This window comes from Helicoverpa armigera, chromosome 31 (genome assembly GCF_030705265.1).
Source record: "Helicoverpa armigera isolate CAAS_96S chromosome 31, ASM3070526v1, whole genome shotgun sequence".
NCBI lineage: Eukaryota > Metazoa > Arthropoda > Insecta > Lepidoptera > Noctuidae > Helicoverpa > Helicoverpa armigera.
This window is the reverse complement of record NC_087150.1, coordinates 851,084-868,073: the sequence shown is the minus strand read 5'-3', so window position 1 is coordinate 868,073 and position 16,990 is coordinate 851,084. Positions and strand designations below refer to the sequence as shown.

General features: G+C 39.9%; 2 protein-coding genes and 1 long non-coding RNA gene across 3 annotated transcripts; 2 read left to right on the top strand and 1 right to left on the bottom strand.

Moving 5' to 3' along the window:
* The first annotated feature begins 459 nt into the window (after positions 1-459).
* LOC110380277 (4-hydroxybenzoate polyprenyltransferase, mitochondrial) lies at positions 460-10,271 on the top strand. Its single transcript, XM_064043354.1, has 7 exons — positions 460-758; positions 1,383-1,788; positions 2,486-2,661; positions 3,232-3,379; positions 7,247-7,440; positions 8,895-9,083; positions 9,994-10,271. Exons 2-7 carry the CDS (start codon positions 1,413-1,415, stop codon positions 10,168-10,170), a joined length of 1,260 nt encoding a protein of 419 aa, XP_063899424.1. The 5' UTR covers positions 460-758; positions 1,383-1,412; the 3' UTR covers positions 10,171-10,271.
* Positions 10,272-12,480: 2,209 nt separating this feature from the next.
* On the top strand, positions 12,481-14,618 carry LOC135119237 (uncharacterized). The gene is made up of 2 exons (XR_010278067.1): positions 12,481-12,662; positions 12,705-14,618. It is a non-coding gene; the product is annotated as an uncharacterized LOC135119237 (long non-coding RNA).
* A 434-nt stretch (positions 14,619-15,052) lies between these two features.
* On the bottom strand, positions 15,053-16,678 carry LOC110380283 (U6 snRNA-associated Sm-like protein LSm4). The gene is made up of 2 exons (XM_049840273.2): positions 16,211-16,678; positions 15,053-15,284 (listed from the first exon to the last, which is right to left on the bottom strand). Exons 1-2 carry the CDS (start codon positions 16,460-16,462, stop codon positions 15,123-15,125), a joined length of 414 nt encoding a protein of 137 aa, XP_049696230.1. The 5' UTR covers positions 16,463-16,678; the 3' UTR covers positions 15,053-15,122.
* Positions 16,679-16,990: the final 312 nt, after the last annotated feature.

The following is a 16,990-nucleotide window of genomic DNA, read 5'->3' as shown; positions in this document are numbered from 1 at the left end:
GTTCAGAAACCAATTTGTTTTGATATCTTTTAGAATTTGGAAAAATTGTGTAAAGCAATAAATATGTACGAGATTAAATCTAATATGCAATCGGTGGTGAGATAAATGTTTATAAATAACGCTTTTTGTAGTGCTGTATCCTTTTTTTACATGTATTGATAAAGTGAACCTTTTTTAGCTATAACTCGATTACCTACACCATTTCTAAACGATACAGAAATGCATTCCGATTCAAGCAGATGACATTTTATTTGAATGTCAAGCGTTATCGCCAACAGCAATAATTGTGGTTTATATATTGGCAAAGTTAATAATCTGAAACAAAAACTCTTACAAAGCAGATTGATTGACTGCATTTGCTACCTTTTTTCTGGCTTCTGCAAGCTCGGTTTTCTACGACCGAGCGAGCTCATCATGGAACGAGTTTTCTTCAGTAAACTGTCAATTGAGACACTGTCAATGTCATGTGTTCAGCACATTGGAATCGCTCGCTGTTCGATCGTCGAATAATATTTACGAACTGCTTTTAAATAATTAATATTTCTAATATTCCTAAACGATGAATAGATTGTAACGCAGTACAAATTATAATAAAATAATTGTTCCTCGCAACCGAACATAAGACGACGTCCTTGAATCTGACATTAACCTTAGCTGGAAAAATGATCCGTTTCGGTCATAATTTTGTGTTTTTATCGTGTGTCTGCTGTTAATTACGATTGAAAATTCGTTATTGTAGAATAAATAACGTGACAGAGGTAAGTTTGAAATGTATTCATTAATATTAAGCGCAATAATAGGTTATGTTCGTTTCTTATTAGAATCATCTTAATATAATAAAATTTGTAATAAAATTTTCCTGCTTCGGTGTTTTTATATGAATTACGCGGAAGTTTATACGTCGTAAAAAACATAGTTGCTTAATATTATTCATTTTCTTGGTTAGTTTTAAAGTAATTAGTGTGTTTGTATAAATTTTTTTATTATTACAAACAGACTAAATACTTATGTCCCGACATTATTTTATAATAGCTGCTAAATTCGATTTATTTAATTAAATGTTTATGAGTCACTTTAGGGGCGGATTTCATGTAATAGTAATGTTGAATTGAATGTTTATTTATTTTGGAACAAGTACACTGAAACGTAAACTATACTTAAGCTTACTTTTTGGTGTACTTGTTTCTTATCTAATATATGAATTTTTATGTTTTTCTCATAAAAACTGCCTTTATCTTGCAACTAGTCATTTTCCTGCAGCTCCATCCACATCCTGTAGGATCTACTGTCCGTACCAGGGTATAATTTAGCCTTTATTATTCCGATTTTTCTCTGTATAACATTAGCAAAGAATCTATACTAGACCATTTTTCTAATTTCAGAAAACAGGAGCTGTGAAAACCTAACCAAAAATGCTAAACAATACCTTAAAAATGTACAAACTATCGCAAATCACCACATTACTACAAAAGAGTATTTATTTAAACGCAAAAAGGAAAATATCCATCTACCCTCTACCATACTCTTGTATATGTGGCCAGGTATATTTAAAAAAAGAATACCCCAACCATAGATATGAAATAACAAGAGTACATTCTACTCAAAGTGATCAGCATAGACAAAAAGTTGTTATTGAGACGACAACACCGAAAATTGTGATAAATAAGCTTGGGGAAAAGTTGCCAGATCAAAAATTACCGGATCGGACGGATTTAGATGCAAAAGCTGGATTTTGGAAGGAGAAAATTGATCCATATGTTAAGTTGGCAAGATGGGATAGACCTATAGGTATGTATATTTTATTTTAAAATATTCGAACATTATTATTTACAGGAAACTAGCTGTTCCCTGCGTTATTGCCAATGTTCTGGGAATAAATCTCTGGGAAGTGGAGAAGAAGTAGCCTCTGTCCTTAGTCAATAGTCAGGCCCTAAACTATCTATGTATCAAATAGTATATTAAAATATTTTACTATCACAAGGCAGCCCAGAACCTGGAACTTGTGATTGATACCCCCGTGCATCGGAGAACACGTAAATATAGGTCCTGCGCCTGATCTCTCTGGTTGGATTACAGTCCTTTCGGGCTATACAAGTGAAGTATGAATAGTGAGTGCACCTGTGTCCAAGCAAATGCTTGTACACTATAATGTGCCCTACGCATTTAGCTGATCTCCTTATATGAAACCAGCCGCTGTGGCCTCATCATCATATCATCGTCATATTTCAGGTGTATACCTGCTCTACTGGCCCTGTGCGTGGTCTATAGCGCTCGGCTCCCTGCCTGGTACAGTGCCGCTACAGTCGTCGTTATACACGGCTGGGCTGTTCCTATAGGGCGCCAGATTGAAACATAAACTGTCACTATATGGCGCTAGACTGAGATATAAACTGTCACTATATGGCGCTAGACTGAAACTTGACTGTCCATATAGGTCGCCAGACTGGGACCAAAGGCGCCAGATTGAACCACAACTTTATTTCAGGTGTATACCTGCTCTACTGGCCCTGTGCATGGTCTATAGCGCTCGGCTCCCTGCCTGGTACAGTGCCGCTACAGTCGTCGTTATACACGGCTGGCCTGTTCCTTGTGGGCGCTGGGTTGATGAGGGGCGCCGGGTGTACTATCAACGATTTGTGGGATAGAGATGTTGATGCTCAGGTGAGATTGCATTTTTTTGTATGGAATTAAGTGTGTTATGTAAAAAAAAATGATTCGAATGAAGTATATCATGTTAATAGGGTTATTTATTATTAATATGAAATGAGTCCTAGGATGTCTGAAGTTTTTATTAAAAAATTATTTTTGCCCGTGCTTTTTCTTGCCTTCCGAGAAAACCTGCGGAATTAATGAGTGATGGTGATTTTAAAGTCCGGGTGTCGAGATGTTTTTCTTCACGTTTACTACCTATGTTTTAAACTTAAAAAAGTTTCATTGGTACTTTCTTTAAATGGAATCAAACCCTCACACTCATTTCATACTTGAGAGGACGGTGCTATTACCACTGGGCCACTACAATAGTGCTATCATGTCTTTCTGCGCTGTTTTTTTTCTAATACTCCATAGCACAAATGAAAAGCCTACTCATAGGGTACCAAATGTTTTATGAAGTTGACAGCTGTCAGTTTTCAACTGAAAAATAGCGTTGTTTGTACTGCCTGACAGTAATTGTCAACTGCGCCAAAAAACGGTTTTGGTATAATACTTATACAGCCAATTTCTAAATTCCAGGTAGAACGCACAAAGAACCGTCCCCTCGTCACGGGTGCAGTATCAGAAACTCAGGCGGTAGTATTCCTGGCTGCTCAACTGAGCCTCGCACTAGCTGTGTTACTGCAACTCAACTGCTACAGTATAGTACTGGGCGCTAGTAGCATGCGTGAGTACAAGTTTTTGGTTTTTAGGGTTCCGTACCCAAAGGGTAAAACGGGACCCTATTGTTTTCGCTCCTCCGTCCGTCTGTCACCAGGCTGTATCTCATGAACCGTGATAGTTAGAGAGTTGAAATTTTCACAGATGATGTATTTTTATTGCCGCTATAACAACTATGAAAACTAGAATTAAATAAATATTTTGGGGGCTCCCATACAACAAACGTGATTTATTTGCTCATTTTTGCTCTGGCCCTTCGTGCGCGAGTCCGACTGGCACTTGGCCGGTTTTTTTAATTGGTCCAGTTTTTCCAGAGAATAATATTCAGCTTTATTATTATGTATTCGTGTCATTTCAACTACTCTATTGTTACTGACTGTTCCCCACAGTTCAACCGTCCCTAGGGAACTACTTACTTCCCACACTCGGATAAAATTTACCCTGCCATGCTCTTTGGCAGTGTCTAGACTGTCTGTGTAGCTAATTTTGTTGGTATCGGTTCAGTAATTTTAGCATAAAAGACAGTTTTTCTTTCGCATTGATAATATTAGTGTCCTTTCGCAGTGTCTATACTATATGTGTATCAAATATTATTGGAATTGGTTCAGTAGTTTTAGCATGAAAGCTGGAAACTTTCACATCTATAATATTAATGTGATTTTCAAAGTCCTACCACTATATATCTGTCCCCCCCAGTGCTGGTAGTAACATACCCGCTCGCGAAGCGTGTGTCGCGCTACCCGCAGATATTCCTGGGCGCCACGTTCAACTGGGGCGCGCTGCTCGGCTATAGCGCCGTCACGGCTGTATATACGAGCCCGGCGCCCCTAGTGTGTTATTATTACTGACTGTACCACTGTCTTGAAGGGGCTTCTTCCAGCAATAGGATCAAATTTAGACTGCCATATTCTTTCGCAGTGTCTAGACTAGCTGTGTACCAATTTTTATTGGAATCTGTTGAGTAGTTTTAGCATAAAAGACAGTTACTTACGCATTTATAATATGGTCATTTTCAAAGTGTTACCAGTGTACCAATTTTTATTGGTATCTGTTGAATAATTTTAGCATGAAAGAGACTTTCTTTCAGTGTGATGTTCAAAGTGTTACCACTCTGTCTCTGCCTCCCAGTGCTGGTAGTAACATACCCGCTCGCGAAGCGTGTGTCGCGCTACCCGCAGATATTCCTGGGCGCCACGTTCAACTGGGGCGCGCTGCTTGGCTATAGCGCCGTCACGGGGGCGCTGGACCTCTCGGTTTGTGCGCCGCTGTATATACGAGCCCGGCGCCCCTAGTGTGTCATTGTAACTGACTGTACCACTGTCTTGGGGGGAGTACTTCTAGCAATAGGATCAAATTTAGATAGCTATGGTCTTTTGCAGTTTCTAGAGTCTAGACACTGTATATAGACTAGACGTTGTATGTAGGAGCCTGGCGTTTATAATGATAACTAACTGTTCTACCAACCCGTAGGAATTACTTCCGACGGTCGGCTATAAATTAGAGTGCTATATACTTTTTCAGTGTCTAGGCTGTCTGTGTGCCACATTTTGTTGGAATCGGTCCCGTAGTTTTAGCATGAGAGCCGGAAAAACTTTCTTTCGCACCTATAAACTGTGATTTCCAAAGTGTTACCACTATATATCTGTCCCTCCCAGTGCTGGTAGTAACATACCCGCTCGCAAAGCGTGTGTCGCGCTACCCGCAGATATTCCTGGGCGCCACGTTCAACTGGGGCGCGCTGCTTGGCTATAGCGCCGTCACGGGGGCGCTGGACTTGTCCGTTTGTGGTCCGCTGTATATACGAGCCCGGCGCCCCTAGTGTGTTATTGTTACTGACTGGACCACTGTCTTGAGGGGACTACTTCCAGCAATAGGATAAAATTAGACTGTTACGTCCTTCAGAAGTGTCTAGATTGGCTGTGTATCAATTTTTATTGGTATCTGTTGAGTAATTTTAGCATGTAAGACAGTTTTTCTTTCGCATTTATAATATTAGTGTCCTTTCGCAGTGTCTAGGCTATATGTGTAGGTATCAAATATTAATGGAATCTGTTGTCTAATTTTCGCATGAAAGACACTTTCTTTCGCAGTTATAATATTAGTGTGATTTTCAAAGTGTTAACACTATATATCTCTCCTCCCAGTGCTGGTAGTAACATACCCGCTCGCGAAGCGTGTGTCGCGCTACCCGCAGATATTCCTGGGCGCCACGTTCAACTGGGGCGCGCTGCTTGGCTATAGCGCCGTCACGGGGGCGCTGGACCTCTCGGTTTGTGCGCCGCTGTATATACGAGCCCGGCGCCCCTAGTGTGTCATTGTTACTGACTCTACCACTATCTTGGGGGGACTACTTCTAGGAAGAGGATATAAATTAGGCTGCCATGTGTTTTCGCAGTGTCTAGACTATCTGTGTACCAATTTTTATTGGAATATGTCCTGTAGTTTTAGCATAAAAGTCGGTCAAACACAGCTAGTGTGTAATTATTACTAACTGTTCCGTTGTCTTGAGGGGGCTACTTCTCACACTCGGATAAAATACAGACTGCTATGTCTTTCAGAAGTGTCTAGATTAGCTATGTACCAATTTTTATTGGAATCTGTTGAGTAGTTTTAGCATGAGAGCCGGAAAAACTTTCTTTCCCACCTATAACTTGTGATTTTCAAAGTCCTACCACTATATATCTGTCCCCCCCAGTGCTGGTAGTAACATACCCGCTCGCGAAGCGTGTGTCGCGCTACCCGCAGATATTCCTGGGCGCCACGTTCAACTGGGGCGCGCTGCTTGGCTATAGCGCCGTCACGGGGGCGCTGGACTTGTCCGTTTGTGGTCCGCTGTATGTACGAGCCCGGCGCCCCTAGTGTGTTATTGTTACTGACTGTACCACTGTCTTGGGGGGTCTACTTCTAGCAATAGGATAAAATACAGACTGCTAGAATGACCGCTGACCTTCATCTGCGCAGAAGTGATTTATTAGCAAAGAACCAATCCCGAGTGACGACTATGACGCGATGCGTTGCGGGCCAATCACCGCTTTACCCCGCCCCCGCGCCTCACTTCATGTGGTATGGGACCCAATAAGTTGCTTCTGCGCAGGTGAAGGTTAGCGCTCAAGATTCGTGCCGATGATTATACGTCCTTTAGAAGTGTCTAGATTAGCTGTGTACCAATTTTCATTGGAATCGGTCCCGTAGTTTTAGCATGAGAGCCGGAAAAACTTTCTTTCGCACCAAAAAATTGTGATTTTCAAAGTGTTACCTCTATATCTGTCCCCCCCAGTGCTGGTAGTAACATACCCGCTCGCGAAGCGTGTGTCGCGCTACCCGCAGATATTCCTGGGCGCCACGTTCAACTGGGGCGCGCTGCTTGGCTATAGCGCCGTCACGGGGGCGCTGCACTTGTCCGTTTGTGCGCCGCTGTATATACGAGCCCGGCGCCCCTAGTGTGTTATTATTACTGACTGTACCACTGTCTTGGGGGGACTACTTCCACAGTCGGATAAAATAGAGACTGCTAGAATCATCGGCACGAATCTTGAGCGCTGACCTTCACCTGCGCAGAGGTATTTTATTAGCAAAGAACCAATCCCGAGTGAAGGCTATGACGCGATGCACTGCGGGTCAATCGCTGCTTTACTTTTCCCGCGCTTCACTTCATACCACCAAAGGGACCCAATAAGTTACTTCTGCGCAGGTGAAGGATAGCGCTCAAGATTCGTGCCGATGATTATACGTCCTTTAGAAGTGTCTAGATTAGCTATGTACCACATTTTATTAGAATCTGTTGAGTAGTTTTAGTATGAGAGCTGGAAAAACTTTCTTTCGCACCTATAAATTGTGATTTTCAAAGTGTTACCACTATATATCTGTCCCCCAGTGCTGGTAGTGACATACCCGCTCGCGAAGCGTGTGTCGCGCTACCCGCAGATATTCCTGGGCGCCACGTTCAACTGGGGCGCGCTGCTTGGCTATAGCGCCGTCACGGGGGCGCTGGACTTGTCCGTTTGTGGTCCGCTGTATGTCGGGGCGCTGGCTTGGACCGTGGTCTATGATACGATTTATGCGCATCAGGTGAGTTTGTATTTATTTATTTTTAAGTAGAATTTTGTGCTAATGTCAATTTGGTAGGTTAAAGAATTTGTTGCAACATTATAAGCCTTTTTTTTCATTTTTTAATCATTCCAATTTGATGTGCCAAAGCAACTTTTAATGTACTTAACAATTTTCTTTTACACAGAGCCTGCAACTACGAAAACACATTGATTTTTATTGTAAAAAATTAAATTATAAATTTAAAAAAACCCCCGACCCAAAAAAAGTACGCAATAATTATGACAAAAGGTTAAAAACGCTAAACCCTATAAAAAGCAAAAAATAACTTTTAACACTACGTAAACTAAATTTTGTCGTGTCGGGGGACCGCTCTAATTAATTCATTACTTTAGATACGTGTTTTTTTTTAAAACGAATGTTGTAATTAGGTAGGTATCATTTGATTTATGAAGGTAAAAAGCGGTCCCCCGACACGTCAAAATTTAGTTTACGTAGTGTTAAAAGTTATTTTTTGCTTTTTATAGGGTTTAGCGTTTTTAACCTTTTGTCATAATTATTGCGTACTTTTTTTGGGTCGGGGGTTTTTTTAAATTTATAATTTAATTTTATTTCATGTTTTTTAAAGGAGCTCCTTAATTTTTCCTTCTTTCCTTTAATTTATTTTATCTTAAGATAGGGTCGCTATATGCGATCTCGGCCAAAGGAAGCTGTTTAACAATCCTCATGACAAACTGGCTCTGGGAGAATTGCACAGATTGAGAAACAATAAAGATTAACCTTTGGACATTCTACGTTTTTCAGCAAAAATATAAATCGGTTTATCCGTTTCATTCCGGCATTCCAGGGTTTCATCCGCCACATCCCATTTCCAGCATCAGGTTCTCGTCAATCAGAAACATGAAGAGAACTCGTCAAGACAAATTCAACGAGCCCAAACTCGATGGGTTTACTAAAAGGCAGTTCAGGGTTACGTCTCCTACCTTCGTGCCCTAACAGCAGACCAGCTCAGTGGTTCCAAAAGGCATTAGTGTTTCAAATTTCAAATCCCACATATACTTGCAAGTAAACTGAGCGTGTAACATTCCTATCACATCTAGCAAACGAGCTGATGACCTTGAAGACCTGAACCGATTTCCACCAAACATAGCTAAGAACACTCCCGACTCTCATACCTTTTAAACAAAAAAAACCGCATTACAATCGGATCATCCGTTTGGGAGCTACGATGCCACATACACACACACACACACACACAGACACGTCAAACTTATAACACCCCGTCGTTTTTGCGTCGGGGGTTAAAAAAATACATATTTCACTATTGTTTTAAAGATTTTCTTCGGCTTTTATCTGGTAAATAGAACCCGGTCACCCTCTGTACAATTTTACTACCTAATTATTTTACAACTTATTTTTACACTATATCTATCGACCCTAAGCACTTTATAGTATCCCAATAAATCTCTCCCCAGGATAAAGAAGACGACATGAAAGTAGGCGTCAAGTCGACAGCGCTGACTTTCGGCGCTCACACTCGGCCGGCGCTGTCGGGCTGCCTCGCGCTCAGCGCGGCGTCGCTCGCCCTCGCGGGACATAATGCGGGGCTGGGGTTGCCGTACCAGTTGGCCGTGTTGGGTTATGTCGCTCATGCTGCTCAGCAGGTGAGGATATTTTAACCCTTACGATATTTTATCGATAGCTTACCCTCAGAAAACATCTCGAGGAAACCTGGACTATATAGTCTGAGATCAGCAACCCGCATTGAGCAAGCGTGGTGATTAATGCTCAATCCTTCTCCGTGTGAGAGGAGGCCGCAGCCCAGCAGTGGGACGATAAAAAAAGGCTGTAACAGTAACAAATACCCTCAGAAATAAAAAATAATATTACGCCAAAGAACATAAAACGTAAACTAAAGCAATATTTCATACGTATTATTGAGGTGTTTGTTTTTGCAAAGACCGTTTATGACAGTAAAAACCTTTAAACCTTTAAATCTTCACAGTTGAATAGTGCTTTTAAGCGTACACCTGAGTGTCAAGTTTTTACCCTATGTATGCCTACAACTTTTGAAGGTTGCCCTCGATTTCTCAGGGTTTCCATCATCAGATCCTGACCTGATGACTATAGGACCAACTGGCAGCTATTCCGAGTCGAACAAAAAAATAATCACGTAAATCGGTCTATAAACCTCGGAGTAATCGATGTGTATGTGTAACCTCCTCCTTTTTGGGAAGTCGGTTAAAATGGAATAATTTTATCAAATTAGTGTATTGTCATCGGTCCTCAATAAATCTACAAAGTTTGAACGAAATCTGGCCGTTTAAAGTGGGTCAAAATCGCGCCCAAAGAAGTCGGTTACAAACAAACATACAAACCTACAGGTGAAGCTAATAAAAAGCGTGTAAAAACAGATCTCAATATCCAAAACGATGTGTATTAAGGGCGCCAAACTGAAACGGACCTCAATTTCAAAAACAAATTTTAAGGGCGCCAGACTGAAACAGACCAATTTCAAAAACAAAATATATCAAAATTTAATTTCAACAGCAATATCTAATATTTTTTTTACAGATATACACACTGGACACAGAAAACCCGGAAGATTGCGCATCCAAATTCAAATCGAATTCGTCAGTTGGCGCCATCATTCTAATGGGTATTTTGGCGGGAGGCTACAAACAATACATGGACAATATGGCCGATAATGTCAACCATGAAGATACTACTAAAAGCTGTTTGTTTAGCTAACTTCTTAATTTGGGCGGGTTATCGTCCGTAGATAATTGGAGGTATGTTTTTTTTATGGAAATGTCATTGGTGTTGACAGTTATTGATTGGAAATTTTGAATGTATGAGTACTTACATTTGCAAAGACATTCATTTTTATAGCAATTTGATAATGTCTTGAATATTCAGCTATGGAATTGTATTGCTGAATTTAACCCCCTTACTTATAAAATCTCTAATCACCCTCTAAGCAACATTTTAACTAATCACTACATAAAGTCTTAAGTAGTGATTAATTGTTAGTTAAGACATGCTTAAGCAACGTTTATAAGAAAGAATTTTCTTAAACAGCCCTTAAGTATTACTTATATTTAATTCACGTTTATAAGTAAGGGGGTAAATGTTTAAAAATCATGTTAGTTAGTGAGCTTTCATATTAGCGGATTTGATCGCGTGTAATCGATTTATTCTTTTCTAAACGTGACACATACTGTCAAAATTCTTTATTTTTTTTCCGCGGCATGAAGGAAATCCGAGCGGTGAATTCGCTGGTGTGAAAGAACTATTAACGATGTTAAATAGTAGTTATAAACCAACTAATATTTTTAACCAACAGCGAAATCAAAACAACCTATTTAAAGCTTAGATTCAATATGGTACTTTAAGTACCATCCGCCATTTTAAGCACTAGAAGTGTTCCTCATAGATTTTAATATTTATTTACCAAAACAAGCCATGGAAAAAGAAATTAATATTTTTAACCTTACCAAATAATAAACAGGATTTTGTAATTCGATAGATTTAACTGGTTTTCATAGATGCGAGTGAATCAGGGAGATAATATTCCTATAGGATATACCTCATTGATCTAGTCGCAAAAGCGACACTCGAGCTAAGTCCTGGATTCGCTTCCTGGGCTGAGCAGTGTTAATGATTGTAGATAATTATAATAACGGCATCCAAGGCCGATTTCGGCCACGTGGGCTGTTCTCATATAAGATCAGCCAGCTGCGCAGAACATATTATAGTGCACGAGCATTTGCTTGGACACAGGTGCACTCACTATTCCTTCACTCTCATAGCGCGATGGAACGACAATCCTACACTACCGGAGAGAGATCATAGAAAAGGGAGGTTAAAAATACTGTTAATATGGTGTTAGGTGCTAAATAGTTTAATGAAAAAGCACTCGTATATTTGGACGATGGTTTAATGTAAACTAATATAAAGATGAAGAATTTGTTTGCTTGAAACCTACTTACTGTACAGATTTGGAAAAAATAGATTTGAATTGTGTTAGATAGCTCATTTGTCGAGGAAGGCTATAGGCACTTTTTATCCGGATACTCAAAATTGGGGTAGGTATACACCGCGACTTTTTAGTCGTCTTAGAGCCGCCGTACACGGACTGCTTCAAGCAGTTGAGACCGACTGCTTAAAGCCGCGACCGCGCAGTGAACTATAGTCATTCATTCGCTATCTCGACAGTCGCGACCGCTTCAAAACTGCATGACCACGTGCCGTCGACCGCTCGCGAGCGGTTGCGAGGCATACACCGACTGCTCGAGCCGTTGACTGCGCTAGAGCAGTCGACATCTCTATATTTGCACTGTAATTAGCAGAGCTCGAATCAGGTGCAAAGAATAAATAATACATTAGACAATAAGAAACATCCATGTTAATAATGTTTACGTATCAAACGGTAGAAAGTAGTACCTTCCCAGCGCTCGAGTCGAGTGATCGTTCCATCTCCATTTTTTACGAGACAAAATATCGTAAGCCAATCTAGCACAGTCCACGTGGACTGTCATCCAATGAGATTCATTCCACGAGCGGCACGACGGCACCGCCAAAGACGACGACGGCACTTTTCAAAGAGTCCACGTGGACTTTGATAAATGCCGCCTTTTACTTAAAAATTGGTTTTAAAGGTCATTCTGTGGCTCAGTTGCCGTCCGAACACCGCAAGTGGAAGTGTGCGCGCACTACCGGTAATCAAGTGTTGTTCGCGATCGCTACGAGTGAATAGGGTATACGTCTTGCATGATGAGTGATAGGAACCGTCGCTACTCGAATATCGAGTACCTACAAATGGTACGCGTGCACGCAATAGCTGGTGACAATTTAAGGGAATCAAGAAGATTGTACGCTGCGCCTAACAATCTAATAATGTTACGGAACCGAGGAGTGATCAACCCGCACGAAATAAAAATAATAATATTGGAGCGCGCGCGGCGCGTGTGACTGTTGTGCGCCCTGAGCCGCGTGGGGCTACCGGTAACCCAGCGAGCGGTAGGCATTTATCGCTCGCGAGTACAGAGAGTGACTGAGGCCTGATAATAGGTACGTCATTGTCAACTTACATCACTTTGTTTTGGTTTTATTACGAAAAATGTTTCTGACGGTCCTAAGCCCGTAAAAGTATGAAGGAAGAATTGGAATTAAGTGTTACAAGTTAAGTAAGAGTGCAAGTTTACAAACTGCTACATAATGAGAACATTAAGATTGCAATAGTAAGTCTTTATCAAAGTTCATTCACCCTAGCGCAAAATAAGAAACTTATTTTGCGCTAGGGTGAATGAACTTTGATAAAGACGCCGCGCCGCGCCGCGCCGCTCCATTGATAAAGACTCGGGCCGCGCTCACTACAGGGTGTTTTTATAATCTATGTCATGCGTCATAATAATGAATTTATTTTTATTTTTGAATTATTCAAATGTCATAAATATATATATTTTCTTAATGAACGTGTTCTAGTCATTGGATACATGAAGTGGGCTGCCGTTGTAAGACGACTAAAATGTCACGGTGTATAATAATGCAGTTCATAATATTATGTTTTCAAAGTACTACAAATGTGGGATTGAAATCGAGTCAGGTTGGTTAAAATACAATTTTGTGTGTAGGTACCTAGTATAATAAAACCAATTACATATAATATATAATTTGTGTGCTGTGACTAGTCTTAGATAGAACATTATTACAAGCATATTTTTGTCAGTCAAAGGAATATAGTAGTTATATTTGTAAGCACAAGATTCATATTTCTTTGGCTGCGAAAATGTTGCTGTTAGTTCTAATTTCATAGAATAATGTAAATTACATTCAATGCTATTTGTGTTAAATATCCCAAATATTATCATACTAGCTGTTGCCCGCAACTTCGTCTGCGTGCGCAATATAGAATTTCCAATTTCGTTAATTTAATCGTTCATTGCTCATCCCCCGTAGGTGATAGCGTGATAATATATAGCCTATGTGTTGAACCGGCCCCCAGGTAATAGTCATGCAAAATTTGATTTAAATCTATGCAGTACTTTTTGAGTTTATCCGGGACAAACATACAGACAAACAGATAAACAGACATACAGACAAAAATTCTAAAAACTACATATTTGGGTTCAGAATCGATTATGGATCACCCCCCAAGTATTCTTTAAAAAAAATATTCAATGTACAGTTTTGACTTTCCTATCATTTTATTATATGTATAGATTTGCAAGATTGATAATTGATTTTGTATAAATCTGGCAAATAGATTATCCTCCGAGCCTTTTTTCCCAACTATGTTGGGGTCGACTTCCAGTCTAACCGGACTCAGCTGAGTACCAGTGCTTTACAAGAAGCGACTGCCTGTCTGACCTCCTTAACCCCCAACCTCTTGGTTAGACTGGTGTCAGACTTACTGGCAAAGAGATAAGTCCTTAATAAATTGAAAAAACATTCATATGGTTAGCGAGGTTTCAGAACCTTGTTTTCTGAACTACGTAGTAGGTATTAACATAAAGAACGGGTTATAAAACTATTTATAATTTATAGTAGTAGTTTTTATTTTTCCGTTTCTCTCATGTAGTTAGTTAAAGACGTCAGTTTCATCCAGGCGCCCAGTTTTCACTGTATTTTTTTTTTCTGAATTGAACATTGATTAAGGGTCTGTTCACACAGACCGGCTCGGACAGCATCAGCGAGCAATTTTCTTTTCTCACAGACTGAAATCGGCTCCGATCGGCTGCGTGAGATGCAATCGGAGCCAAACGTCTGCAAGACCGAGAAAAATTACGCGATCGGAGCCGGTCGGCTCCTCTTATTATTTCACACCGAACGCATTCGAGCATTCTTAATGACAAAAGCAGTGCGCATGGAAAAATAAACCTCACTACAAATACTAAGTACTCGATTTTCAACGTGTTAAGAATTTGCTCTTCTCTCCGAGTCGGTCTGTCTGAACGGACCCTTAACGTCTATAATAGTTTGACAGTGCAAAACGTCAAATCGAACATGAAAGTTCACAGTTGGCGCCCATTTCACCCTGGCGCCTTGGGTGCCAAATTTGTAATTTTTTTTTTTCCTTTAGCTAAATTTAACATCATTTGATTGCATTTAGAAATAGGTCGCAAAGCGTACCAAATTGTTTCATGTACATTGTGTATAGTTCTGTTATTTATGTTAAATAAAATTATCTTGCCATTTATGTGGGTTTTATTTCTTATCTAGCTGTTCCCGCAGTTCTACCAATCTCGAGACGAAAAATCTTGTCCGACACGACCTTTCGGTACAAGGAAAAGTATATGTATTTTCTCAGTCTCTAAGGTAGACAGAGGACTGAATCTCGTACATTTCGAAATTACTTCTTATCTCTGGATTTCATGCCAAAATTACATAAGGTCGGACTGAATCTCGTACATTTCGAAATTACTTCTTATCTCTGGATTTCATGCCAAAATTACATAAGGTCCACCGCACATTAGGTACTGTGTATTAAAGTTGCATCTGCTTAACCTGCTCCCAACTATGTTAGGCTCCGCTTCCAGTCTCACTCAATGCAGCTGACTCTCAATGTTATACAAGAAAGAAGCAACCTATCTGACCTGACCTCAAACCAGTTAAAAATAAAACGCCTTACTACAGTACTTATTACAAAAACCTTATAATTTAATATCAATAACATTACACGTACACAGTCCTATTATAGTTTATTTCTTCTTATTCTGCGGGTTGCGGCCCTGTCCGCCGCGCGCGAGGGGCGCGGGTCGGCCGCGGTTACCGAAAGTTCCTCGGTTGCCGCCTCGCCCTGTTCGCATGTTCTGACCGCCGCCGCGACCCTTGGAGACTTCGCTGCGGCTTCGGGATTTTACCTGGGAATACGATACAGGTTTTTACTGTCATTCCAAACAGTTCCAACTGTAAATAAAGAGTAGTCGCTGTTCTTTATCAAGCTCTAGACTTGGTGTACCAAATTTAGGAAGATAGATAGATATATTCTGTATTATGTACCTACACCAATTTAGATTACGGAAAAAAAAGCTAAAATGTCAAAAATTTAGGTAACACAATGGGCAGTCATAAACCTATAAGCTTTTCTCTTACAAATAACCTTTGGAAGGATTGGAGTGAGTTCCCAGATAAGCTTACTGTGCTTCACATAAAAATCCAATACAGGTTCAGTACTTTTGGTGTAGAAGCAAACAAAAACCGGACAGTTACTTTCACATTTATAACAATAGTAGAGATTTATGTCATTTTGAATCTTTTGTACAGTCATCTTATAAGAAACTCAGTAGAAGCTGATGTCTTATTGAACATGCAACGGTTGAAAGCATACGCCATTCTCTTTAGGCAATTTTTATTGGACAAGTATCTAATAACTAAACGTGACTGTCTGTTCTCACATAGTTTGGCATCATCAAGATAAGCCATTGCCCCTAAGATGACCCACTGACCCAACAAACATATAATTAATCCAAACAAATTTCACATTACAAGAGCTGATTGCACCATATTTCTCAAAAAAATAACCATTCAATAAGGTTTTTTCTCTATAATCTACCAGACTCACTAGGAAAAGACTGCCTTGTTGGCCGCAAGAGCGATTGCCAACCCAGGTTCAATTTTTAGTGCAGGCTTGAATTGCTATTTGGATTTTAGAAACTTAAAGCAGTCTGAGTCTGAAAGTTTTTGCCCCCGTACCCGGGAGAGTACGTAGCGAGCATCGCATTTCCTAGTCTATCACAAATTATTCAAATAAGACTAAGAAATAAAACAGGCTGAATGAAAAACATACCTGAGTCTCCTCTTTCACCATGTCAATAACCTCATCAGGTATACGTAAATACTTGATCGTACTGCCTCGTATATAACATTCTGGCATCCTCCAGAACTTGTCACCGTCTCTAGACGTGCAAATAACTTCCCTAAGGTTAATATTCATCCAATTATCGCAACTAACTAGATGACCGTTGTATGTCTCTCCATTTTTCAATTCCACCAACATAGGATGGTTCTGCGCAGTTCGTAAAAGCGATAAAGGCAACATTTTGTGGCTTTTAGTCTACTTTAGTGTCTATTTTGAGATTAATAAATACGTAAAGCGTTTATTGTTTGTACACCGATCGAGATTGACTTGTCACGTATTTTAGGTTAGGAAATTAAGTTTTTGTAAGTGACACATCGAGCACGAATTTAGGATTACTTTATTATCTTTGATTTATTAGATGTAAAAATACAAAACTTGATAGTACAACAAAGGTAAAAAAAATAGCTTCTGTCTAATATGAATTTGCATGGAATATGAATACTCTTTAGGACAAGATTATTTAAGGCGTTATTTTGTAAAATATCAAAACAACGCGCCCCCTATAAAAACTAGTTTAATCCTACATTGACAGTGACAGCTATGACACAGGGTTCGGCTCGTTCGGTACATAATCTGATACTTACAATAGCCACATACGTCAAAAATTTAACAATATCGTTAGTAGCCGTCGTCACTTTAGTTTTTTAACATTCTTAGCGAAAATTCTCAGCAAATAAATTTTGCAGCGAGTGATGATTTTAATATGAC